At 40.8% G+C, this 26,828-nt stretch overlaps 1 protein-coding gene across 3 annotated transcripts in view; it reads right to left on the reverse strand.

Moving 5' to 3' along the window:
* LOC141807308 (uncharacterized) overlaps nucleotides 1–26,828 on the reverse strand; it is a 118,156-nt gene that overhangs the window by 17,171 nt on the left and 74,157 nt on the right. For all 3 annotated transcript variants that reach the window (XM_074693220.1, XM_074693221.1, XM_074693219.1), the window contains 8 exons: nucleotides 25,138–25,356; nucleotides 24,758–24,988; nucleotides 22,988–23,089; nucleotides 22,769–22,845; nucleotides 22,347–22,491; nucleotides 20,836–21,073; nucleotides 14,700–14,784; nucleotides 11,337–11,448 (listed from right to left, as the gene is read on the reverse strand). In XM_074693220.1, coding sequence (XP_074549321.1) covers nucleotides 11,337–11,448; nucleotides 14,700–14,784; nucleotides 20,836–21,073; nucleotides 22,347–22,491; nucleotides 22,769–22,845; nucleotides 22,988–23,089; nucleotides 24,758–24,988; nucleotides 25,138–25,356 — 1,209 coding nt within the window. The remainder of the gene's footprint in view (nucleotides 1–11,336; nucleotides 11,449–14,699; nucleotides 14,785–20,835; nucleotides 21,074–22,346; nucleotides 22,492–22,768; nucleotides 22,846–22,987; nucleotides 23,090–24,757; nucleotides 24,989–25,137; nucleotides 25,357–26,828) is intronic.

Below are 26,828 nucleotides of genomic sequence, written 5' to 3' on the forward strand. Positions count from 1 at the left end.
GAATTCAATCAAGAAAATCATTCAGTTCTGAAAAGCAAACGGAGTCAGGGCATCAATTATAATTACTTTTATCAAGAAGGGCATAAACACGCTGAATCTTATGTTGTTTTAATTTGATTCTTGTTTTGTCTCACGCATTGACACATCTGGATGTTAAGGAAGTTTCTGCTGTTATTTGTTAAAAAAGCAGATGTAAGTAATGTTTTATTCACACACAGAAAAGTCTAATCTGAAGATGTAAGAACTCATGCTTGTGCGCACACGCACACATGTGTCAGCAGGCTGCGTGCACGCTGTAATGACAGTAATTACCTGTGTTCTCACATTAACATTTCCCTCCTGACTGTCTGACTGGCTTGCCTGGTGGATGGATGTAAATCGCAACGCAAGTCTGATGTTGTGATTAGGACTAAATTACACACCATCACTCTGTTTCCACCAGTGTCAAGGGAGGCAGTGAAAGGGTGTGTGAGAAAGAGGAGGGGTGAGTGTGAGAGAGAAAGAGCGGGGGAGAGACATTTAGAGAAAAGGGGACAAAAGAGGTGCGATTGCACACGGGGGGAGGAGTAAAGTAGCGTACCTGCTTAACATTTAGATTGGTTTTGTTGCACAAATATTTTAGCTGATGATGGGGGCTAAAAGGGGCAAAAAATGCATTTGGGACATTTATAACCAAGTTTGGTGATGCTAGCGCTGGTGTCAGGTTTACGCTCTAGAAGATGAGTTGACTACCACGCTGCTGGTGAAGAATTTGGCATCTTTTCAGCTGCTGTTATAGAATTTTTCAATTTGATCATTTACTTTCAGCAAAATAAGGCAGAGTTGTCCAGTCCACAGTCCACAGCCCACAGACAGACTCTGTGCTCTCACACAATCTTTATCTGAACTTGTGCATCTGAATGACGATTCTCAACAAACCCCAAAGCATACCTGCAGACAGATGAGAAAAAAAGATCACTGGGGCTTTTGCAGTTAATGGATTTTCCATCTTTTCTATTCTCTATGGAGAAGCTGTGGACTGGTATCACATTGCACATTAGCTTCACAGAACTAGGACAAAAGGGCATTTTATTTAACTTAAACGGGCTAAACTGTCCAAGGTTGCAGAATAAACATAATTCAAAGTGAACTTTTCTGAGGAAAAAAGCAAGAATGAGCAAAAAATGAAAAACAGAAAGCCTAGTTGTTGCTCCCACCACCATCAAACCGCCGGAGCTGAATACGAGCCATTACTCTGTTCCACTCAGCTCATCAGAGCACATCCTCTCATCAAATTAATGAACACATTTATTGTTAAACACGTTTTTATAAAACATTCATTCATTCTGTCTAATTAAAAGACCCAACAGGCCTGACATCACTTAAATATGCATACTTATCACTCACAGGGTCTGAATTAAAGATCTGTGAGTATGTGTGTGTGTGTGTGTGTGTGTACTGTATGTGTGCATGTGAGTGTATGATGGCAGCAGAGAATGAGGTTTTCCTAAGCAGGTCTTCTCACTCTAGGCTTAATGGCGATAATCATGGCGTGACCCAACATTAAGACAGTGTGTGCGTGTGTTTGTGTGTGTCCCACTCTCCCTAATGGTGACGATGATGACATGTTCTCCATTAGACTAGTCAGTGGGCCACGGCAGATCTAGCATATTAATGATGCTGATGATGGCTTCTTTAATTACCTTCATCTGCTGCTGCATGGCCTGACTCCTTTCCCCAAGTCCTTTCATCATACACTCTCCTACGCATGCTGCTGGGTTGTTTATCAGCAGCTGCCATTACTGAAGTCTCCTATCTTGCATCTAGCCTGCATGAACGCGACGACATTAACAATCTTGGTAGGAGTTTCCTAACTACCTCCCAGTCAGATGAAGCTCTATCATCTGTGAGGTATCTTTACAATTTATGGAATCTTGGAGGAGACAGAGATTTTTCTATATCACAGAGTTACAGGACTGAGGACACAACTGCCTTACACAGAAAACAGGCATAGGAAACCCTGCTGCCTTGTTCTCTGAACCACAGACCAGACTGTGCAGAATAAGTCACATAAAAACTGTTATTTTATCAATTTATATATGAATTGTAACTTTTTTTAAAAATTTATTTTAGAGTTTGTTCACACCAACTACCGGCATCATGTCCTGCCTTGCCTCCAGCTGTTTTCCTCTCACTTAAAAGTGTCTGATCTACAAAGATCCCAGATGATCACATAATGAAGTATAGTGTAAGGTCATGGGCTTGTAAAAGCTGTGGTGTGCTGTGGTCATAGACCAGACATTGGCAAAAATCAGCTCGCGGGCCACACCCAGCTCTTCCGGCCCACGTGAGTTCAATCAAAAATTAGAATATAAATGAAAAAAAAATGCCACACGCGCAATACAACTTTGCTGCTTGTGTTTTGAAAAGCATGGAATATTTTGGTAAGGACGCACTTATGTATGTGAGCCCTGTGTGTGAACAGCGACAAGTGGTGAAATTTAATAAATCCAAATACAGATCCTCTATCAGCGATGATCACTTCTCAGCTTGCCCTCGCTTAGCCACCTTAGAATATCATTCAGATTTCAATGAGGTTGTTCAAGCCCGAGACAGACTAGATTTTTCTTATTGACGAGGAAAAACAAAATGAAAAACATTCAAGTTATGTTTTTTTTTTGTACGAAGCTGTTACATAGTTTTCTCAGTACTTGCGGAGACTAACAAGCAAAAAATAAAATGAAACACTAATGCGATGATTATTTTTTACGTTACTGTTCATTACTTTTGTAGGAGAATTTTTATATTTGACCTACACCACAATTTCACATATTTACATAACAGTGGTGATTGCTCTAAAATTGCAAGGGAAGCTCAGCTTCCCCTAAAATGTCCCCAAAAAAGTGGTGATATGTACTGCTGTGTGCACATTTCATTGACAAAATATGCACTAGAATTCCTTCATCTTTTGTTCAGAATCAGCTACCTATCACAGGTAACTGGCTCGACCTCCTTCTCATTCATTCCCGCAGCGTCTCAGCGTTTTAACACAGTCGGACGCTGAGCGTCTTTTGGCTTCAGCGGGGAAGCGTAGAGTGAGTTGTTCCACTGTGGAAACTGGACAGTCATTGGATAAATGCTGGGCTTTGTCCCGCCCATCGGACGCTCAGCATCTCTGGGGGTCTATGAGGCAGTGGGCTGGCCTGGACGCTGGGCTTCTGCATGATGATTGGATGATCTGTCTGAGGCCGAATCCCTTTTTGATTGACAGTGAAATGAGCCAGTCAGTGATCTTGAAGTATAAACCTCAACTGGAGCATATTCTCATTTGTTCTGGACTGATCCGGAGGATCCCCAGCGAGTTTACCTCTCTTAAAAATGACGAGCGTTAAGAGAACACTGGTAAAATCCCTGGAAGAAACACCTGGTTGGTACAACAGGGTCACAGATCATTTTCTTGAAAAGGAATGGAGGGTAGTATTTACGTTTAAATAAATAAACAAATTTATGATGTGGGCCGGAAAAAAATGAGTTTCCCCTCCTCGACTGACCAGTAGCCGCCACCGTTACATATTTACAGAATATTCTTATTCTTCTGGTTACAAGTAGCACCTAATCAAATCCATGAGTGCATTTAACGGTGGGAAAAAGTTAATATCGAGCAGATTTAAGTTCACATTATTGTTGGTGCAGCCCTCTGAAAAGATTTAGGTTTCTCATGTGGCCCCTTGTAAAAATGTATTTCTCACCCCTGTCACGGATGGTATATTATATGGAAAGAGTATGTTATTTACAAACACAGAATGTATACTGAAAATATACTTGGTTGGCTCACTCAGGTGTTATAAATGTGTGAAAAATAAATGTGAATGGTTTCCTGCTGACATTATTATCCAGCTTTTTCATGATGTCATAATGTCATTGCTGTGAATTTGAGCAAAACACAGCAAAATCTACTTAAAGTAACTGTAATGTAAACACTGCATTACAGTAATATGATGCACTTTCTTATCATTCAGCATCAATGGATTTGGTTAAATAAAACACAGAGATAGCACATCGATATGAAATGACTTCCTCTCTCATACCCGATTGAATTCTAAGAAACAACGTCTGCACTCAGTTCAGCTAAAAGTATTTTGAACACAAAGACAGACTCATTCTTTTCACTTTTAGTATAAATAAGTTAGACTTCCTCCTGAATAGAGGCCTTTATATGAAATGTAGGGCATAATATATACTTGACAGAATTTCACAGAATAAAAAAAGGAAAAAAAAAACTCTGCTGCTTTGGCAAAATGAAAAGAAGGATTCTTTCAATAGTTTCCAATTTGATGTTATTAATCATATCACTTTAAACTAATAACTCTTTATTCTTTCATCCTGAGAATGAGAATAGCTCTGAATGGGGGATATTACACAGCTCTTCTGGAATCTGTGAAGAGGATTTTAGTAAAACCCGAAGCAAAGGTGAGATGATTAAAGGCTGGCCTTGAATAATCACAATAATGGCATTCTTACTTACTTTTTTAAAAATTAGACACTGTTAAATGAGAGGAAGGTTTGATTTGTAAAGACTAATTTCATCTCCCCTTTTTCAAGTAGGCTGAACCTTGACCAAGGTCGAAAACACAAAGTGAAGAGCCTGAACTTGAGTGACTGACGTGAATTTGATGTGGTATCTTGTTAAAACTATTGCCATTTTGTCAACCATGTTCATAAAACTATACTCAACTTGACAAGAGAATGTCAGTAATACAGTTGAGTCTGTTTCAAATGTTCCTCTTTGCCTCATTCCTGCTCAAAGTTAAAACACTATGCTTTCTCTGCCTCCCCATGAACTGCATCTGAATGCAGAAAAACAGACACGTGACCTTCACTGGTGAAGAAAGACAAGGTGCAGCTGCGAGGACACACAAATTTATGGACAACATGAGAAATATCATCCACTTTGTCTGCTCAACTGTCCGTCCGATCTTTCAAATGAATTACAGCAGTGTGGCTTAATGAGCTGTGTTTGAGGGTGACGTGACACAAGGACACACACTCTCACAAACACACTCACACACACACTGAACAAATACAAAGTCCATTCCATGGTTAAACAGTCAGACAATTGGACCACTTCTCTTTATTCATCAACTAAACAAATGAGCTTCAATTGTCTGTCCTCATCTCTCCATCATCAAACCTCTGTGTGTGTGTGTGTGTGTGTGTGTGTGTGTGTGTGTGTGTGTGTGTGTGTGTGTGTGTGTGTGTGTGTGTGTGTGTGTGTGTGTGTGTGTGTAAATTATCTAGCACGGGTCATTCTAAGCCAATTAGGCCAGGTCCAGGGCTTCTGTCAGGTATAATGAGCGAGATCAATGAATAAATAAAACTGTTCTCCAACAACACAAATACTTTAAACTCCTTTTGGTGAAGTTCACTCACAGAGTGATGTTTTAAATTAAAAACAGACACTTTTAAAGATATTTATCCATGCATTTTATCCAAATATGGTTTAATAACATCAAGGACAGGCAGTTTCTTCTGCTAAGCCTTGTCTGAGATGAGAAACACAGAGGTTTAAAGGTTGGGTGAAGCATCAGAAATGGAAACACAGGTTTTAAAAAGATCATTTCTTTGTTCACAAGGGTTAGAAAACTCTCAGCTGAGTGTTTGCACAAATTTGTATTACCACTGATGCATCAAGTTGACTGACAAGTGTGTTGTAGAAGCTTAGCTGGCCTCAGCCACACATCTTTGCCTGGGACTAGCTTCATCAAAACACCTCCTTTAGCAACAGATGGGTGACCATGTCCAAGCTTTAAAATTTATGATGCATTTGTACTTCCATAATACTATGCTATGTTAAATCACACTATCATTCTACGGTAGAGTTCAATGTAAAGGACAAAGGTGTGGGGGATTGGCGGTGAAGCTTCATAGCAATGTCGCGGTAGAGACAGGAGCAGTCAAGTAGGGACGGGATTTGATAAGATTTTGTCAATACCGATGCCCTTATCGATTCTGCTTATCGATCTGATTCATTATCAATTCCCTTATCAATTCCTGATGTGAATTTTCTTGGTACAAAGAGTAGCTTTACCAGTTTTCTGTGTCAACAACATTTCACCGAGTTTATACTGTAAGCAGATAAAATGTAATTGGTCCCTGAGTCTAGATATTTCTGGGCATAATTATACAGAAACAGGTAAAAATTGCACACAGTGTGATGTTGATGCACTGTGTTGTAATATATTAATAAATCAAGTAGACCATCTCTCAAAGTGGTTATAGCAATGGTTAAAGTTGTTTGGAAGCTTTCTGTAGTTATGAAGTCAGCCATGAGCCTTTCAATTGCATGTTAGCTTTTGACATTTGAAATTCTCAGTATTTTTTACAAAGAGTTGATGTGATATGTTTCTGTGATGAAAGTTTAAACTCTATTCTGAAGCTAAAGTTACACTGATGTATGCTAACTGCTAGCATATCAATGCAGTTTCCCATATACGTTAGCACCAAGCTTGCACTATTTTGTTATTTTGGTCAATAAGAGGATTTATGCCATTTTGAATGTACTGAATATGAATCTCCTGAGAGAGAGTAATGTACATTTCTTTATGAAGTCAGTTCTTCAGTAAAACTTCAAGCTGGAAATCCTGAATCAGAGTTTTCTTGGGAAACGTTGTCTAACTGCTAAGCTAAGGTAGCTGCAGCAGACTAGTCGACGTACGGCCCGGTGGCTTCAGCACAATGTAAAGAATTGATAGGGGAATCATTAAGCACAAAGACTAATGATATCCATAGATTGAAACATTTCTTATCGATTCCTAGCAGGAACCGGTTTTCGATTCCTAAAGACAAAACTAACGTGCACCCTCGACTGTTTCTATTCATGAACAAAACCAGCACTCTTCTCAAGGTATCAGCTACCAGTGACTTCAGTGCTTATTGGTGTCATAAGTAGACAAACAAAGCTTGAACCATCCTTACATACCTCCTTCAGTGTCAATACACTGCTTATTGTGAAGCAGCAGAAACACAGGGAAAGTCAGCTTTGGACGGAAGGTTGAGGTGATGAACAGGCCAGACAGCACAGGTCACTGAGCCAGAAGACCTATCATTAGATCCCATGTAGAAACAATCTGTGTTGACTGGATATGCAGACTTTTTTTTTTTCTTTTGATTGCATTCATTGTCTCAGATTTTGTTCCTGGCCCCTGGCTGACAAAGAATCTGTTTTTGCCTTACTTAAGTATGTTTTCTATTTTCCTTTGCAGTTTTTCTGTGACATTTTTGTTCTGACTTATCTTTTGAAGGCTTAATCAAGTTGGTAACTGCAATTTCTGTGTGAGAGTTTGCAATACATAGAGCGTTAGTTTTTCTAGACGACGGGCCAAGCTTTTACAGATTGGTATATGATAATCTAGTCTTAAACAGTGTCCTGGCTGGGGATGTTAAGTCAACTAAATCTCATCCATAGTCGACAGCAGAAGTATTAATAGTTTATGCAAGTTATTTATAACTTTATGCTATGATGCTTTGGGCAGTATATTAAAAGGGAGGTTGTTTGTGGGCTAGCACTACTGTAGTTTTCCACTCTTAGCCAACCGATTTGACATTTCTATATTATTTCAGACTCTTTCATCCCATGTTTAAATGTGTTAAACAAATTGTGCTCCTTTATTGACTGTTTTCTTTCTTTTCTGTTTTTTTTTAACTTCTGAACTGATCATTCCGTGAGAATTTGAATTTCTGTTTAAGCAAATATTGAATGAGTTGCTTCAGAACACCACTAGTGTAGATGTTTTTAAGTTTCTGACTCAATACAGGGAGCAACTTTTCAACCAAAATGCAAAAAAAGGGCTCCCACGAACTCTCGATGATTAAAAGCAACCATCTAATTGTTTTTCTATAACATAACATCAATAGCTGTAAAGATTTTGGACAACTTGAGTAAAGTTTTGTGAGGATGAAAACTTGCTTCAAAACTTTTGCTGTTTGAAAACTCGTCGGCAAATTCTCATTAAAACTGTTTGAAATCTTTGACTCCATGCTAAAGAAGTTGAGATAAACACACTAATGACTGTGATTGTGTGTGTGTTGTGTGCGTATGTGCGTGTGTGTTGCAGAAGGAGCGAAGGAGCGAAGAGAGAGGAAAACGGAGATATGAATTATCTGATCAGTCATAACAACATGCCTCATGTTTACCATGACTTCTGTTTGAACTGGGCTCATGCAGAGGGACAGGATCAAGTGAACTGAGTGAGAGTGTGTGTGTGTGTGTGTGTGTGTGTGTGTGTGTGTGTGTGTGTGTGTGTGTGTGTGTGTGTGTGTGTGTGTGTGTGTGTGTGTGTGTGTGTGTGTGTGTGTTTTTGGGTGGTTACAGAATTGACTTGCCTCGAACATGCAGCGCTTATTTTACATCAGGAAAGAAACACTAAACAAACCCAGGGAGCACAAATATGACTCTACATGCAACACATACTCCACAAAAACACACAGAGGCAAGCACACGCTGCACAAACATACGCACAGGGAAAGACAGAGATATCTGAGGTTCAGCTACTGTGCACCAAGGCAATTTGTAATATAGATTTCCTCTATAGGCCACTGTAGTGTACCATTTACCATTTCAAACCCTTTGATTTTTTTCCTCAGCGGATAATTCATCTTGTGTTGGTCAATACCAGAGATTGGGACCTAATGAAGGAGTCATAGTCAAAACGGCCATCACACCGGTGTTTAAACACTGTTGGCAGTCAAATACATTGAGATGCTCATCTGCTGTTGAGATGATGGAAGACAGCAAGGATGAAAAGGGGGAATGTAAGGGGTTCCAGGAGCCAGACGGATACTACACTTAGAAAGAAGTGTACACACATACACTCCCCAGTAGTAAAGTATAGAAACACACATCAAATGATCTAGCCAAAGCTTCTGATTGCACAAGCAGACATTTCAGACTTCACTGACAAAACCACCAAGATATATTAATGTGAGCTACAGAAGCTGAGCTAGATTTCTGGACTAGGGGACCAAATGGGACAAATTCACCTCTTTCTACAATTTTTATATTACCTCAAAAAGTCACACTACAAAGCATCCTCATTTAAACCTTTCTGGGTTAAATCTGTTAGGACCGAAAATCTGTTTGAATTCCAAGCCAAAAAAAGTCAGGCAATTAAATGCAAAAAACTACCAGCTACAGTAGACATAAAAATATGACCCACTTCTGACAAGTTCAATGGCCAGCTTCCCCATATGTTAAAGATGAATTTTCAAACCACTTCATATTTGTATTTTGGGGAATCTGTGAATCAGTCTGCTAACTGCTCATCTCAGTTTGTTCTAAAAATAGCACAAGATCTTCCTGAGACTTGCTGAAATGACAAGGTCATCACAAAAGGATCTCCTGACTGTTTCATTGAACATTGAAAGGGATGGGCCCTGAAATACCAAGATCTGTCCATAGCGCTTTCTCCAACAGGCCTCCAGAGGGCTAACCAATCAGAAGGAAGGGGTTTTGTTGAGTGAGGAGCCTTGAAAAAACAGAAGCTGTAACAAAGAAGCTGAACAAAGTGTTTTCTAAAACACTAGTGTGAGAAAAATACAGTTTTCCTTTTGAGCTGTAAATCATGTAAAGCTCTTACAGGAGTACCAGTGGAACAGTTCAAGACCTAAAAGAGGACACAATACCCCCCTTTTTTTTAAAAAAACTTGCTAGTTCATTCACTAGAATGTGCTGTCAATGTGAGATTTTGACTCAAATGATCTGATGTGTTTGGTTTATCACAGAGTTGAATTGGGATCATTTTACACAGGTGAGAAGAAAAAACAAGCGGCAACCTCCGGTTTAAGAATATGAGACAATGCAGGAAATCTGCTATTTCCAGCGTGTCCACTTGAGGCTGGCTCCAGAAGTACCGGAAGTCACATACACACCAAGCCAAAAAAAGACTTTTTCAAAGCAGAAATTAACCTATTTACAGCCTGGTTCAAAAAACATCTCCTGTCTGAATCGCTAACTTTACTATCAGGACACACTGTCCAGGGAGTGATTTTTTTTCTAGCTGTGGTTTAGAGGATATTGAGATTGTGAGCTCGCCCAATCAGAGGCACAGCTCAAGCCACGTGACCGACAGGCGCCCTATAGCTGTACGTGAAGCCCTTGCCACTACCAATATGACTGCGATAGCCGATGTGCTTCATTTTCCGTTTCAGAAACAGACGGGTGACGTCGGGGAGACCACGTCCATGATTTATCAAGTCTATGAGTAAAATTCTTTTGGTCTTTGCTGCTTTGATGGTAAGTTAAAGGTGTATTTTAGTTAGCGGTAAAGGTGTGATGTCAACAGCTAGATCACTTCAGCACATGCCTGCTGCATGTCCCAGCAGTGTAATATGTCAGCAGCCATCAAAATTCTATTTGGGCTTTACTTCTTGCGATTGAAGGAAATAGAAGCGTGTTTTAAAGTAAAAGCTTGACGGCTGATTGTAACCTGACCAAAGTTTCCCTGGTCCTGGGTGATCACTTTTGTCTAACCTTGATGCAATTTTGTCAAGAGAGCTGTTTTACTTTACAAGGACAGATGATAAAAAAGAGAGAGGGTAAGTGAGAGAGTGAATAAGAAGGGCATACACAGAAAACTAAGTGGAAGACCAAAAGAGAGACAGACATAGACGCATGACAAGATAAAACAAGAAAAAGAAATGAAGTTTCTTTATTTAACCAAAATGCAAAATCAAGATCCGAAAGATCAGCCCTGTGCACAGAGGCTTAAGACAGAATTCAAAGTTTGTTGAATCTAAATGAACATCACTTCCCCATCCTGGCTTTACCCTTAATTATCCATTCTGCCTTTGTACAGCGGCAGCTCAGCTCTGACAACCGCTCTCCCCTGAGACCCCCCCCCACCACCACCGGCTCACAGCCAGAACATTAGGGAATATCAGGGAATATTACACCCAGGAATTAACGCTCCAAATCACCTTGCCAGGTTTAGGTCCCGCATACACCCCTCCCTGTCTTGGACAAGATAATCCTGGCTCTAGCACCGGATATATGCCACTAATCATCAAAAAAGGCAGGAGGGTGTGTGGGGAGAGGGAAGAGGAGTGAAGGAGAGGAGAGGAGGACTTTGGAGGGCATGGCAGGAAATGTGGAAGAGGAAAGACACCATTATGTACAGGTATGAGTATTTGATTTTCTGTTGAGCTTGCAGTGGGATTACACAGCAGTAAAATAATACAGGAATACAGTACAGATGACTAAAACTTCACCTGTGCTGTGCTCCAGACAGAGTTCAACCAACACTAAATATACCATTATTTGGCGAGGCTGTGTCACTCAGGTCTAGTGTGTATTTGTTTACCTGCTCCTGTGCATCCTGCTTCTCTCGCTCTGCCTGGAGTTTTTGATCGACAGCCTGCTGAAGATTCCTCCTGAGCTCTGCCACCTCGGACTCTAGCCTCGAAGCCATTGACCTGAACACACAGACATAGATTAAAATGCATTCAAATGTATTCAACAAACATATACTTTATCTTGGGCGCTCCACTATTTAATATGCAAAATCTATATTTTTGAAACTTAAGACCCTGTTTAGATTATCTAATGTTAACATTTTGTTCTTCCAGAGTCTAGATCAGTCAGAGTATTTAACATAATCCAAGACAGTAGTAAGTGTATGTGTATGTGTGCGGATCCATGAGTGTGTGTGGCAGCCGAGCTAAGGGAATGTGAAGGGGATCAATATGAAGGGGTCTATTCCTGCCACGCAACTGAGGGTTTGTGTGTACGCGAGTCAGTTAGTGTCTGCGAGAGTGTGTGTGTACATCTGTGCGAGTGAGCAAGCGAGTTTGTGTGTGCCAGCTGCCCTGGCTACAGAGAGATCAATACGACAAATGATTACCATTTCCACAAACCTCCCTCCACAGCCTAGCTTCGGCCGCTCAGTGAGCCTCAACACCTAGAGCGACCCCCCCAACACACACGCACACGCACACACACACACACACACACACACACACACACACACGCACACACCAAAACAAACAAGCCCCACTCTTGACCCGTAACTCCACAAGCAAATATATACATGCAATATTTAAAGTGTAAGAATAGTAAAAATATCGAGGCCTTGCACAGGAAATAGTTTAGGGAATTTAAAGGAGTGTTAGTGTTGTATGGATTTTACAGTTAAAGCACAAATGTCTAAGCAGGGAAAACAAATTGATCAAACTTAAAATCAATGATTTCCTCTTTTTTAAAACATTAAATCACTGTAAAAAATAATCTGAAGAAATTAATTCAAAATCACTCGATGAGTCTTATCAACACTTATATTTCTAAAACAAGGAAAAGGGCTGCCCGATTAATACTTCTGACAAGCCAGGATCTGGTCAATCTGCTTACTTTTACATCTCAAAAAAAAAGAATCATTCTTTTTTTGTAATTTTCTTGTTTGTTTTGGAAAGCTAGAAAAGCAACAGAAAGAAGAAAATTTGTGTTGTAAGAAAAAAAAAACCTAGGTGAATAGAATAGGCAACATTACAGTTTGATCACTACCTGTTTTGATGGCAGAAAAAGTCACAGACCACAGGCTAACATCTGACATAAAAGTGACAGCACTGAAAGGTGAAATAAATGAGAGTCTACATAAAAAGTAATGGAAACCCAAAGTAAACAGTTTTGCTTGAATTCATATCCCAGATGTCTTGTGTGTGTATCTACAGGTTGTGTTTTCCATTCATATTTTCTGATGTCCTGGTCATTTCATGGCTGTCAGTCATTGGTCACTGCTGTGAAGCTTCCTGTCAACAGTCTACAAGTCAGGACTGACAGATCATAAAACACAGGACCATCAAAAAAGCACACCGCCTCTCTCCTCTGCTCTCCATCCGCCTGCAACACACACAAGTGTTACCTGTGTGTCTTTATCAGACACTAAAGGGAAAAACTAAACATATTTGCTGTTTTTTGAATGAAAAAAGTTAGCGGCATAGCGGCTTCAATTCAATTTAGTGGTTGGGTTGGAAGGTTAGGGGCTCAAACCCAGGTCCAACTGTCCACATGCAGGGGACCTTTAAGTTCCCCCTGTGCTGTGTCATCAGTGCGACTGTGGTGTGCATGGCAGATTGTGATATGTTATGTAAATACACTTTAAGTGGTCAGAAGACAAGAGCACTATTCAAACACAGTCCATTTGCGCAGTCCATTTAGTGGCTGTGACAGGGGGCGGAGCGGAGAGACACACAGCTGACAGGACGAAGCAGCACTTCAGCTGCATGCAAACCAAATCCAGCACTGTCCTGTTTGTTTGTGCGGTGATGTGGATGTGTTTGTGAATGGTTTACAGTCTAAGTGTTTTGAAACAATCAGAAAATAAAGCCAATCTTCTCAGTTTTGCTGCTTTCTTTTGATTATCTATGCTCTCTTTCTTCACGTTATCTCAGAGACGATAGACCTCAGCTTCTTGCTGTCTCTTGCCAGCAGCAAGTATTGGTTAGAAATTTGAGTGTAAAGCTTTTTTTAAAAACAAATAAGCTTTCTTGTTCCTTTTGAATACCTGAAAACATAAAATAACAATCAAAAATGTAGAAAACCTGTATTTGAAGCATTTCCAAAACTTGCCTGTTTTTTATTTATGAAAAAAAAAACTTGCAGCAAGAATCTATCAAGGTGTGACAATGAAAAAGTAAGAATATACCATGACATGCTTGGAGATTTTCATCATCTTCACAACTTTTAGAAGCTGATTAAGAAACATTTTTTAAAACAAGTCAAACAGTTGTTTGTCTGTTACCTCACACATACACCGATTATCTTAAGGTTTAAGCACAGAACTTAAAACTGATAGTAATAAAGGAAACTCAGTGGGAGTAAAAGCTGAGAAAGAAGCAGAACAAAAGAAAGAAAACGCCTGATAGATTGGTCCTTGGAGAGAACACATGATAGGATGAACAGAGAGGGAGAGAGTGGGAGAGGAGAGAAAGAGTGGAGGCATCCTGTGGAGAAAGGAGGGGATTTCCCACTGCACAGATGGAAGCCATTAGCATGGTGTTGTTGCTTAAAAACCTTTCATGTCTTTGCAGTTATTAGATAATACTGGGTTAACGGTAAACAGCACGACTTTGCAAATGGATATAATATGCAGACACAGCGAATATTTCACCATTCGGTACCTAAAATTGGTTTAAAATGTAATAAGATGTAATAATTCAGAGTGTAACCTATAAAATCTCTGTGCCCAGTTTTAAATTGTCAGTCGACTATGAAAATGTTCCATGGGCTTGACTTAACCGAGAAACTCCCTAAGAAGGAGACTGTTGCAGTGAGGTCATGTCGAAGCCAAAGCCACAACCACAACTATGTGCACACAAACAGACACACACAAACACACGCTCTACTGGGTGATACATGCCTGCTGATGTCACCACCGCAGCTCGGGTGACATAGAGGGGTCATGCAGGGGTCTCGAGAATGAACTCTGAACTCTGTGACCTAACATCTGCTAACCCACTGCGTCCCATCAATACACGTTTTGATGTTCCCATAAAATTAACAGAAAGACAAAATATGTAGACTGGAAAAACTAGAATTTGTGCATTGTTCTAAGTAGACTTCCTGTTAAAAAATAATAATAAGCTAAATGTTTGTGGTTACAGAGCTCACACACAAGTGGATAGAAGATGGGATAAGAAAGGAACTTTTTTCCCCCTGTCTCCTCTCTTACCTTATTTTCTCCTCTGCTAGCTTCCCCTCAGTCAGGCACCCCTCCATCCGCCTCGCCTCCTCTGCACGGGCTGCCAACTCCTCCACTGAGCAGGAGAGAGAGGAAGAGGAGTGTGAGATAAAGAGCAACAGTTCACTCCAGACATTGATTCATTAGAGAGTGCAGGCTGTATTCAAATGGTCTAGTGACAGAGAAAAGACAGTTTCCCATTGAGGTATTAATTAGATTGTGTCATGTAGGTACTGAGACTGAGTATTTTAATGCATTTAATGAAGGAAATGTATATCAAAAGTGAAAAGCAACACAGCACTTCACATCGTCCAGCAGGCCAAGGTTAATAGAGTGACTTAACATGCATGCATTGATGTGGTTGTTGTTTCTTGTCAGGTTCAGCATGAGTGGGTGAAAAAAAGAAGTGTGAGCCTCCTCCAAAGCAAAACTCCGCCACAGAAGAGGCACCGTATGCCTTTCAGAGGCCGAGGAGGCAGCAGAGAAAGTAGTGCACTGCTCCCTCTGAGACGGCGCAGCAGCCGCTTTTGTTGGGAGACAAAAGGAGCGCTCCCTGACATTGTCAATAGATGGCACTCTTTACCTTGAGCAGGCCACTTGTGCTCACACTTGTGACTGCATCCCTTCAATCACATCCCCTTTTCAGCCGCCTCCTCCGTCTACATGCAATAAAACCCCATTGTCCTACACTTAGTAGTGTAGCCCATTGAGCGGATGCATAATAAACCAGTAGTCAGGCTCTTTGGTTAGGTTAGCTTTTGCAGGCCCTTTTTTATTTGAATTTGAAATTTTAGATTTGCCTCCCCCTTTTTTGTTCTGTATGCTGTTTTGTGAGTCAATGTTTCTTCATAGCTCTTAAAACCTTTTCACTAAATTCAGTATTCATTGAATATAACATAAACTGTCAGCCATCGGTGGCCAAGGCTAGTGAATATTGAGAAGGTGTGTCCACTGAATATGTAGAGGTGTGTGTGTGTGTATTTGTGTGTGCGTGTGTGTGTTGAATATTTACAGGACGGACCTTGACTTTGCGGGTGAGCAAAACAGAAATAGAGAAATGTTGTATGTGAACTGCTGTAAAGCTTTTAGGGCCGTGCACCACGCTGTGCTGGAAGAGGTGGGACAGCCTGAATAAGAGGGGAGCTAAAAACCAATGCCAGAGAGGATGAAATAAAGAAAAGAAAATCCACATTTAATAAAACTATGATTAATTTATGGTTTTGTAGCATCCAAACTGTTTAAACTGAAGCCCTAGGAAAATTGAAGCAGCAACTGGAATTGCTTAAATATTTTATGACGCGCAAACACTTATTTGTGTGTGTGTGTGTGCATGCGCCTTACCTTGGCTATTTTACTGAACCTCAAGGTTAAAGTTTGCCGTGCATCTCAATAATCAATAAAGCAGAGATGTGAAAACTTGAAATGGGGATCAAATTCGCATTCAAGTCATTAGTTTTGAGGTGACCTCAGTGACACTTCCCACCAGGGGAGGCCACAGAGAGAGCAATTAGCTGCAGAGACTGACCGTTTATACAAACACTTATATTTGCAGGAAAACACACATACACACACACACACACACACGAACATACATACACACAACAGAAATGCGGATAAATGAGGAAAAAGACAGAAAGGTTTTATCTACCTAGAACTTCTGAAATTCTTAAAACAGACACAAAAAGTGAGCAACAGACGCGTGCACACACACTTTGAGCTGAAAGAGGATTGATGACCAAAGGGTGCCAAAATGTGCCTCACTAAACAAAGATCCTGGGAGAGTCTTGGGTTTTCCAAAAATCAATTTTCCATAATAGCTTAAGTCAGGAAAGCAGTTCCTCCTCTGAGGTCTGCGGTGTTACATGTCCTGTTTTAGTGGCTTCAGGAGTTAAGTTATGACATTAGCGCACAATCTAAGATCTTGGGTCCCCTGCTCTTTCGCTCTCTTGACCGTTTTATTCAGGCTTCACAACTTAAAGTCTGACATTATTCCATAATCTAACTCTCTCTCCATCATTCCCTTCTCGATGCCTTCATTCAAGCTTCAAAGCCCATCATACAGCATCAAGCTATAATCACAGATCTACGGTCAGATTAGCCCGCTCTCACGGCTAACCTTTAACATGAGAAGGACGAGAACCCAGCTAACCCTGAATCAGTAGTTGGGGCAAGGCTGGGCCCTGCCCGGCCCTCATAAAAGCTTCATAAGGCTTCATAGGGGCTTCCTTTGGCTTTGTTGGGGGATTCGTAGCGGGCTAAGGTGCTCCCGAGAGACGTCCCAAAGCCTCCCAAGACTCTTTCTCTCTCTTTCTGAAGTTTCACGGGCTTGCAACACTGCTTTTGGGTATAAGCCAAAAGGTGCAGGCAGACAGCCGCACACCGTCATGCACACAAATACACCACAAGGAAAAAAAAAATTGTATGCACACAACTGTGAGCACTCACAAAGACAAAGACTAACACACAAATCTAAAACTCACACACACACACATACACCCCAACACACTCCCCTCTTGCTCTCTCCTCTCCGCTTTATTTACAATCCTCTGGCAGCGGTACAAGGGCCCGGGGCTATAACACACGGCACCTAATGCTCAAACTGCCAGGTAATCTCATGTCTGACATCCCCCTTTGATAGAAACTGATCAATAGACTCTTGTAAAGGAGTCATTTTCTCTGATGTTTCTACCAACCACTTCTCTCTATCTCTATCTCTCTCCCTTCTCTCTTTCTCTCTTTTCCCCCCTTCTCTTTTATTAGCCATACATTTATAATTCATATTTCGGCAGGGCTTAGTTTGCTCTGAGACAAAAGGGGGGCTTCTTTGTGTAATATAGAACAATGGTGGTGAAATGATGGGGAGAAATGCCAGTGTTTGCTGCTGGTTCCGGTGAACAACAGTTTTGGGGATCGATAGAGTGTGAAATGGGATTATAGCTAGTAATAGAGGTGAATTGGAGGAGAGAGGCCTGTGCACGTGTGCGTCCAGGGATCCAGATTGGATAGCAGCACACACACACACACACACTCAAATACACACACATGCACACATACAGACATGCACACGATAATGATTTCATCATCTTAAGGCAGATGCACATCAGCAGCACAGAGGGGAGGTAATATCACATTTCTGTTTTTGTGGAAGTGTGGAAATATGGATGTTGTGTTTGTGTTTATGCGGTTATTTCATTTGCCGTCACACAGCATCACATTTATTTCACTTTACGGCCAACCTAACAGCACATCTTAGTTAAGATGTAAGATGACACCATCAGCCATGTTTTACATATCTATCTGGGCTTGAATACCACAGGTTGGTGCAGTATAAACAAACCAAAACAATTTATCGAGCCTTTACAACTTGTTCTTTTCATATCATGTCTGTTTATATGTCTCAGAGTTTAACACATACTCTTACAAATCAGTAGAAAAAAACTCATAAATACTGCAAGTGCTGCATCTTTGCATGCTGTTTCACACATGAACTAAAGTCTTGAAAGCTTAAGCTGAGCTTCCTGTGTGAATGTGATAGTGAACCAATATAAAAGGCAACATCTTGGATCACTCATGATCAGACAGAAAGTTTTGCATGTTTGATTTTTCTATCTACCCTCCATGTTGAGTTCCATCATGCCAGTGATGTTGACCAATGAGCAGAAGTGCTCTGCAAGTGTATAAGTCACAAGCTTGATGAGCTGTAACTATGAGACAAGGGAAATGTGTGTCAAGCTCTGCTGACAACATTCCTGCCTTTAGGATGTGTTGTTGAGGGACTACCATGATAGACTGCTATTAGCATTTTCTGGGTGTCGTCTAGCCAAGCCCTTCTTTCTTCCACCTTCATCATGTTGGTTATAAAGATAATCCAGAACCACAGTGTAGTCTGTTACTAACCACAAGATCTAGTAGCTTTACCTCCACTTTTTCTAACCAGCTGCTTTCTACATTCACCTAACCCTAGCTGGCAGGACCAGCTTAAAAGGTGCATGTTCCAACATGTTCTGTCCATTCTTATGTTAGAATTGTAAATATATAAAAAACATTATTATGTCTGAGTCTGCTGTCTCAGTTGTCTTACTGGGTGACCACCATAAGGTCTGTTTTACGTCACATCCTCTCTCCTGAGACACTCTTTCTGAAAACTGAAAGCGCAGGCTGTCCTTAAGATTTCTTGAAATTTTCAGAAGCGTGTGTACGAAAGGCTCCTGACAGCTTATATACTGTCCACACACTCAAGTTCCATTAGCACTGACTGTAAGTGCTGTAAAATAACTCAGTGGACTTACTTTTTGTAGGCAACAGATTATATACACTGAACTGAGAATCATACAGAAAATGCATGCTGTCAAAGAATGACAGTAAATTTGACACATACAGCCATACGCCAACTTTAAGGCCTTTTTTTCCCCCAACAATTTTTAATCACCCCCTTCTTTCCTGCCTCCTCATCCTCTCCTGCCACAATCTGATTGAATCCAGCTGCCTTCACACGCTTCAATCTCATCCACATGACACTCCTCTAGTTCCCAACACATCCCTCTATCCTCTGCCTTTTGACATTCCCTCTAACTGGCCTCAGAGACATTCTAATGTAATATCCATCACATCCTGGCTACGGTCTTGTGCATGTTTAGCTGACATTAGGAAAGATTCTGGCACATTTGAGAGAGAAAGACACTCCAGTAAAAAAATTAACTGAAAAGACAAAAAAAACAATTCCTACAGAAGTTAGAATAATCTTTCAGATATAGATTAAAAAAAATCATTATATGTAGGTTTAATGGAAGTTTTTTTTTGTTTACTTCTGCTTCTTTTTTTCATTTTTTTTTAAACTGTACCTCTTTGTGTGACTGTAGTATTTTATTAATCACGCACATTGAACTGTACATTTTCACAAACCACTCCATTCCAGACCAGATCCACTGTTATCAAGCAACAAAAAGAATCATCACCACTCAAGGCGATGTTTTCATAACAGAGAAAGAACCTGGACAAGAGCTTGGTGTTAATAAAAAGGCCTTTTGTTCATGACAGTAATTTCTCAAGCTAACTCCTCACCCAGTCTATTCAGGCCACCGCTATATCCAAGTAAACAATGCCCCCTTTGTTATAATAATGCATCTTTATTCTTCTTAAGTCATTACAACAGGCTCTGTGGAGCTGGATCGTATATTTGCTGAAGGTAAAAGCTGAATAATATGTGGTTTTGTGTGGAGCGTGGAGTTGAGGGAATGCGTTTTGATCACAGACAAAGGCCAAGCTACACAGCGCTGTCCTTCTGTCTCTATCTTGTTAATGAGCAGTGTTCACCGAGCAAGGCAGCCACTGTCTGCCACGGAGAGAGACCTCAGATTCATCTCTCTGCGGACAATAGGTGAGTGTGTATGTGTGTGTGTGTATTTGTACCTCAGAGAGGGAGTGTGTATGTGCTAATTAAAGCTATGGGAGTTAGGAGAAAAGGCTCTGTGTGTGTGTGCACACGTGCGTGTGTGTGTGTTTGTGCGTGAGCGTGTGCGAGGTGTTTGCCTGGTGTGACCGTAGATGTGTACGTTAATTCTTAATGAGACATTTCTGTGCCCAGAGAGACCCAGCCATCACCATTCCTGCACTGACACACTACTACAAAGGCCACCAACCAGCACTCACACACACATACACACACGCACATATATAAAAACCAGATCATTACCATACAGCTATAGTTGTGCGCCATTAAATCAAACCTCTTTCCACAGAGTGTGTGTGTGTGTGTGTGTGTGTGTATACTGTGTGAGTTAACATTGCATGCAGACAGCAAGCGACCAAATCACCACATTCCTGGACCACTGCTGGCTAATTTGAGCGAGCTGATTGAGCTAACAGCAGTGTGGCTAGTTCTCCTGTAAAATAAATAGATATGCTTCAATCACTTGCATGCTATGTGTCGAAAGTGCAGGGGCAGAAACATAAAAAGCAGGGCAGAACATGAATTTTTTTATGCTCCTTAGCCAAAGGTGTTGTATTTCAAAAGTATGAAGATGTAGCAGAACAGTTTATCTCTATAATTGACGTGAACATCATGAGTTAAAGGACAGATGTTGCAACTTATTCAGAAACGGTTGGAGTTATTAACCATTATTGCTACCTGTCACTTGATGTCCACTACGTAGCTCCTCCAGCTCTTGGCTCAACTGCCTGATGTGACCACTCAGACTGTGTTTCTCTCTGATGGCTCTCCTCATCTCCTCTTTCTCCTTCCTCAACTCCTTCTGAAGTGTCTCCAGCTCTCCCCTCTGCGCATCCACCTCGCTGCTCCGTCTCACCGCCTCTCGTCTGGCCTCCCTCAGCTCTTCCTCTGTCTCTCTGAGAAGTGCCACATGTACCTGCACAATACAGAAGTGCCAAGAGGCACCGTGAGTAAGGGAGTGTGTTTTCATCTCCATCTTAAGTGTCTTGCGAGTTTGTGCATGGAATGTACTTCACAGGTGGCATCAAAAGGAACCTAAAATGAATACTGTGGACTACCTTTTATTTGATTTTTTTGACGGCCTACATTTGCTTTTATTCATGGGAGACCTTGACTGAAACTTTAAAATGAAAAATACATATTTGCCTTTGCTATACAGCTGGAGAAAAAAGGCAGTGGTTATTTCTTACATTACCTCAGATGTGAACTTGAAAACCTTGTCCAAGCTGTTTGGCAAATAAAATGTGTGAGAGGGTTTGAAGGGTAAACACCAAAAATCTCTGCATATTGCAAAATTATTATAAAGTCCTTCACAGCAGTTTTGAATGGATTTATTTTCACAGAGCAGTGCATAGACAAAAACTGACCACTTGTGAAAGTGATTTGAGCAGTTGCACTTGCTGCTTCTGCTTGCTTTTACACAAATCAAAAGATTTTTGTACTTTGGAGTTGGTTACCAAAGATGTTTTTCAGTGTTGTCTCTGAATAAAACTTGAAATAATGTGAATTTGCATCATTTTAATATCCGACAAGTTAAAACCACTCAATTTTTGCATTTTCTTTGTTGGCTGCATTGCTTTTCTGAGCAAAAAACTGTGCGAACGTATGCATATGCTCCAGGGAAGCATGACATATCTATCACTTGTATGTGCCAGGGAACGCACAAATTGATGTGTAAAATCAAGTGGTCCCACTTTCACTTGCTGGTTCAAGACTAAACACACACACACACGCGTTCTCACACACACACAATGACTCTATGACTGCCAGCGTTGTTGGCACTCTGCCAGGCTACAGTCACCACTTTGAGTAATTTGAATATTTAGTGTCCCATTGAGCTCTTAATTGGAGTCAATTTCACCAGCCTTGGCACGTTTGGTGCTTTAATTAATGGCGAGGCAATTTGTTTCTGCCAGGCAATCACGGGACAATCACATGAGTGGTGGGTATGTGTGTGTGTATGTGTGTGTGTGCGTGTGTGGTGCAGGCGGAGCTGGGTTGAGTACTCCTCTTTTGGAACTTAAGTTTGATATTCAGCTCTTGTTCTCAGCATGAGGAGCAGGCGTGGGCAACGTTTTGGGACAGTGGATTAAGCTTGTAAATTGAAAAGTAGAGGGGGGTAAAGGTCAAAATAATATGGCCGCCGGTAAATTAGAGGACAGGTCAGCAGGTACACATTACTCTGATACCTTTTGGTTGTCAGCCAGCTCCAGCTCCAGGCGGGTTACCTCCTGTTTTAGACGTATTACTTCTTGATCCAGCTGGGTGCGACTGCTCATGTGAGTGTGGTTGGATTTGAGAAGACTTTGTTTGAGAGCCACTTTTTCCTGAACTCTGTAATGAGAGAGGAAAGTGACCAGTCTTTCCAAACCACTGCTAAATAAATCCATCCCATCAATCAACAAAAAAAGAGGAAAACAACAACAAAACAAATCATGTGAATCAAACATGCAAAAATTTTTATGCAGCAAATAACATGCTCCTACGTCACTCTGCTGTAAAGAGAATAAGAAAAAGGGAAGAGGCGGACGTGTAGGCCATGAAAGGAGAGACAAGGACAGAGACCAGGATCTGTAGAGGAGAATGGGAGTTTTATAGACTCAGTTATTACTGTCTCTGCAGCTCTGACTTCATCTGAAGAATAGCCTTTTCACACTCTGCGTGGCGCTCAACTTGCTCGGCACAGCGCTGAAACACACACAGGTAGATAAAAATACTGTAAATGTTTGAATGTTGTACTTTTTCAGTGGAGGTTTAACTTTGTAGTTAGATGTATTGAGCCCCGTGTTATTTTCTCGATTGTTGGCTTTGAACGGACCCATAACCTTACCTGCTGCAGCTGTTGTCTGTCTCTCTGCAGGCTGCGATACTCCTCGTCTGCATGAGAATGGCTCTGTTGATACAGCCGTAGATCACACTCCGATACTATTTTCTATGAGTAAAACAAGCAAATCAATCGGAAAAACAAAGAAAGCACCAGTTAATAAATAAAAGAACTCACACAAAAATACTTCTCACTTTTTGGGTGGATGATTTTAGTCAATCAGTCTCAACAGAAACTCAAATTAATTTCACAAAAGCAAAGTCATAAAGGTTGCAAAGTTAATGAATTGTAAGTCAACAGATTATATGCACTTTTGCTTTACTAATGAATGACAACAACACTGATGTGCCATTAAGGAAACGCATCATTATGTAAAACACTCATTTGTTAAATGATTTTTTGCATCGCAGAGCGGAAAGACATACGGCCTTGGTGTTACAAGCACAGCTTACAAACTTGAACAGAAAGCTAACGCATTAACAAGTGAATCTAGCAAAGAACTTAAAAAAGAAATAGTGCCTACAGCCTCAGCATTGTCCTCGTAATTAAAATGAATGTCTTCTAAAGAAAAAAAAAAAAAGACCATGCAGCTCATTTTAAATGTATTGCTAAATGGATCACGGCCTTCAATCTTGGTCCATTAACTGCTGTCTTTTATATAGGCAAATTATGTAACTAATTTAAAAGTAGACATCTTTGTAAGAAAGTCGAGAAAGGAGAGGGATTTTACTTGTCTTCTAGTGTTCATCTTTACATTATAGAGAGATTCCCCCTCATTGGAATACAAATGCACTAGAATAGAGATAGCATTGAGATACTATACTCGGTCTGCAGTGCAAGTTCTGCTTTCTTTTTCTTCGTCCTAAGTCACAAATGCCTCAACCATAAAAGAAGAAGTATGTCACGTTTTTTTCTAAAATAGATTTTCTTGTAAACAGGGAATAAAGTCATTAGAGATTTTAGGGTTAGCTGAGCTCAACAGCGGCATGTGGCAGAGAATTAGCAGGACGTGAAGCTCCATAAGAACTCCTAACCCCTTGATAGGCGCCTCACAATCAAAGTCATTAGCCAGTGTAATAAAGGGCCTGAGATACAGCCATTCTTCAACAGCCTAACTCTTTTATAACCAACAGATTAAAGTTGATTGGATTAAAATGACATTCTGCCCGTCTGACCTTGGCGGCAGCAGTTAAGTTCATCCAAATTAAATTTCTGCGTAATAAAGATGATTCATTTGTTGCCTGACGTAGTAAATATAAAACAGAAAGAAAAAGGAGAAAAGATTAAGTGACACACGCCACTGCACACATGCACAATTTGTACACATATATACACATTCGTACAATGACACATACGCACACACATGCACATATTAATAATGGGGCTGGAAAGCACCTGGGTACTCATGCAAGAACACAGCAACAAGCAACAGTGATTCATGAACTCACATCTTCCTCTTGAGAACTTAGGAGGGGTTGCATAAAATCTGAGTCATTACAAACAGAAGAGAAATGATAAAAGCAAAAAAGCACTTCCTGTTTTGAGTTCATGACCATGGCTGTTGATTATTTTCTCCGCTGACTACCTGAAGAGAAGCAGCAGTGTCTGTGGTGTATACAATCAAACACACTTTCAGGTGTTGTAAATGTTGTTACTTTATTATAAACTAAAAAAACTATGGAAGGAACTAGGGACTTCTGGGCCACCATAATTAACCCTGAATGAGTATTTGTGTTGAGATTCATAACTGTCTTTTGTCTACATGTTTCTTCTCACCTGCTGTTTCAGTGCCTCCACCTGCTCCTGCAAAGCTCCCATCAGGCCTGTAAGATGATCCACTTCTTGCTGACTCTCTCTCAGTAGATTCTGACTGGCCTGGAGCTCATCTGTCAGCTGGTCAAGAGCCTCCTGAGAGTTCTCCCATTGGCTAACTTTCTCCTGGTGCCGCTGCACCATGTCCGCTAATTCTTCCTTTACAGAATGAGTCGCTGATTGGGATTCTTTTAACTGAAAAGACAAAGGAGATAAGGGAATGGAAGAATTATAGATTTTACTTTAACACAAAGGACTAGCATGTGGGGAAAAATAGCAGGCAGTGTACTGGAATGGAAATGGAGTAATGGTCAAATATAGTCTCACTTTTAACTGTGATATACCTGTTGCTGTGAATATCGTAGCTCCTCTTCCAAAACCTCCACCCGTCCCTGGACCCTATGCACCTTCTCTATTGCTGCGGTGTACTTTTGTTTAAAAATGGCTACAGCTTCTTTCTGTAATCTGGCATCTTCCAGCTCCTCCTTGGCTCCCTTAAGCTGCTGGTGAAGAAGTTCCATCTCGACCTCCTGCCTCTTCAGCCTTTCTTCACATGTCTGCACCTGAAGGCAAACACAGCAGAGTCAAGTATAAATGTTTACAAGACAAAAACACTTCCTTTTTATTTCTTAAATAAAACAGTTACACAGTTTGGTAGAGCTGCCAAAAAAGTTAGATTTGGGGGAGGATTTTACTTCCCTCATTCAAAGGTGCTCTTGAGAAAATTTGCTAAGCAGTTGAAAAGTTTTACTGACTGAATTGGTTTCAAGAAAAAGACACAAAGTTGAGCTTTAAATTTAATGAGAACATCAGTGTTTTTGTAGCAGCACTGAAAGGTCAGAGGATACTTGCCTTTGTATTTCAGGCTGACTAAATGCTGCTGAAAGAGAGAAAACTGTCGTTTGCTAGTTTGTTTAATGTGGTGTAATATCCCGCACCACTCCTCAGTAACCTCACTCATAATGAAAGGGGGAACCCAGGAAGTGAAACCAAGCTTAATCCGGGTGTTACACAAGGAATCCTACCGTAGCTCACCTTTCAAGCAGAGAGGTTGAGAAAGTTAAACCCGCTCCAACACTCAGCTTGAGTTCATCCACGTTAATCCTGCCATAATCTGGATCAGAACATGAGGGTTTACAGCTAATGACAGCCAACTAGTTAGATTTCAGTGGTTCACTGCAGCTTGGTTTAACCAGGGATTAGCTGGGCCCATCCAGGACCAACAGTGGGTAGGAGGCAGCAAGGCTGAGTGGAAAAATTGCTCATGCAAAGGGAGAAAGAGACACAAACCAGAGAGAGGAGAGGACAGAAGAGGAGAGGGTGGAGTAGCACCATCAACTTTCACTCTCTCCTCTCGAGTCAAAAACTGAACAACCTGTGTAGGTGTGTTAGTGTATGTGTGGAATGCTTAAAAATGAGAGGGATTATTTTAACCAAGGTTGTCTGAGGTAGCGGTTAAAAAGCCACACAATGAAAAACACTGTAAGGTATTGTCACATGTTAAATCCACCTATTTTAGCTGTGTACGTTACTTGCTTTTTATATCATTGAGTTTCTTTTAATCTGCTCACTGCCTTGCACTCCAAACAGTACGATTTATTACTTCTCTCTGTCACTGGATGAAAGGCCTTTTTAACAAGGCTTAATGGGAAAACCATGGCTTTCTTGTGACCATAATCAGGAGCTTGTGCTTTGGAGAAACACACAACCCTCATTAGATATGATGGAAAACACATCGCTTTGACCCTCATTTGGCCGGCTTTTTGAGTATTCATGGCTGTCACATGACTACCCAAGATGACCCTCTGTTGATAATAACTTTATTCTTCTATTCTCCCGCCCCCACCAAACCCTCTTTAATCTTTCCTTTCCGCTTTTATGTTTTGTCCAATTGAGTGAAGAGGGTTGACAAACAAGAGGTCGGCTTGTCTTTTTGTGTTAGTCTGAATGATCTAGACGGGGAAAAATCAAGTCGACTGTTACAAAAACTTTGTCTATTGCAATTTCATTCCTTTTGCGGGAAACTGAATACTTA

Source organism: Halichoeres trimaculatus, unplaced genomic scaffold, assembly GCF_033239565.1.
Source record: "Halichoeres trimaculatus isolate MK-OKI-2021-1 unplaced genomic scaffold, fHalTri1.1 fHalTri1_scaffold_18, whole genome shotgun sequence".
In the NCBI taxonomy this organism is placed as follows: Eukaryota; Metazoa; Chordata; class Actinopteri; order Labriformes; family Labridae; genus Halichoeres; species Halichoeres trimaculatus.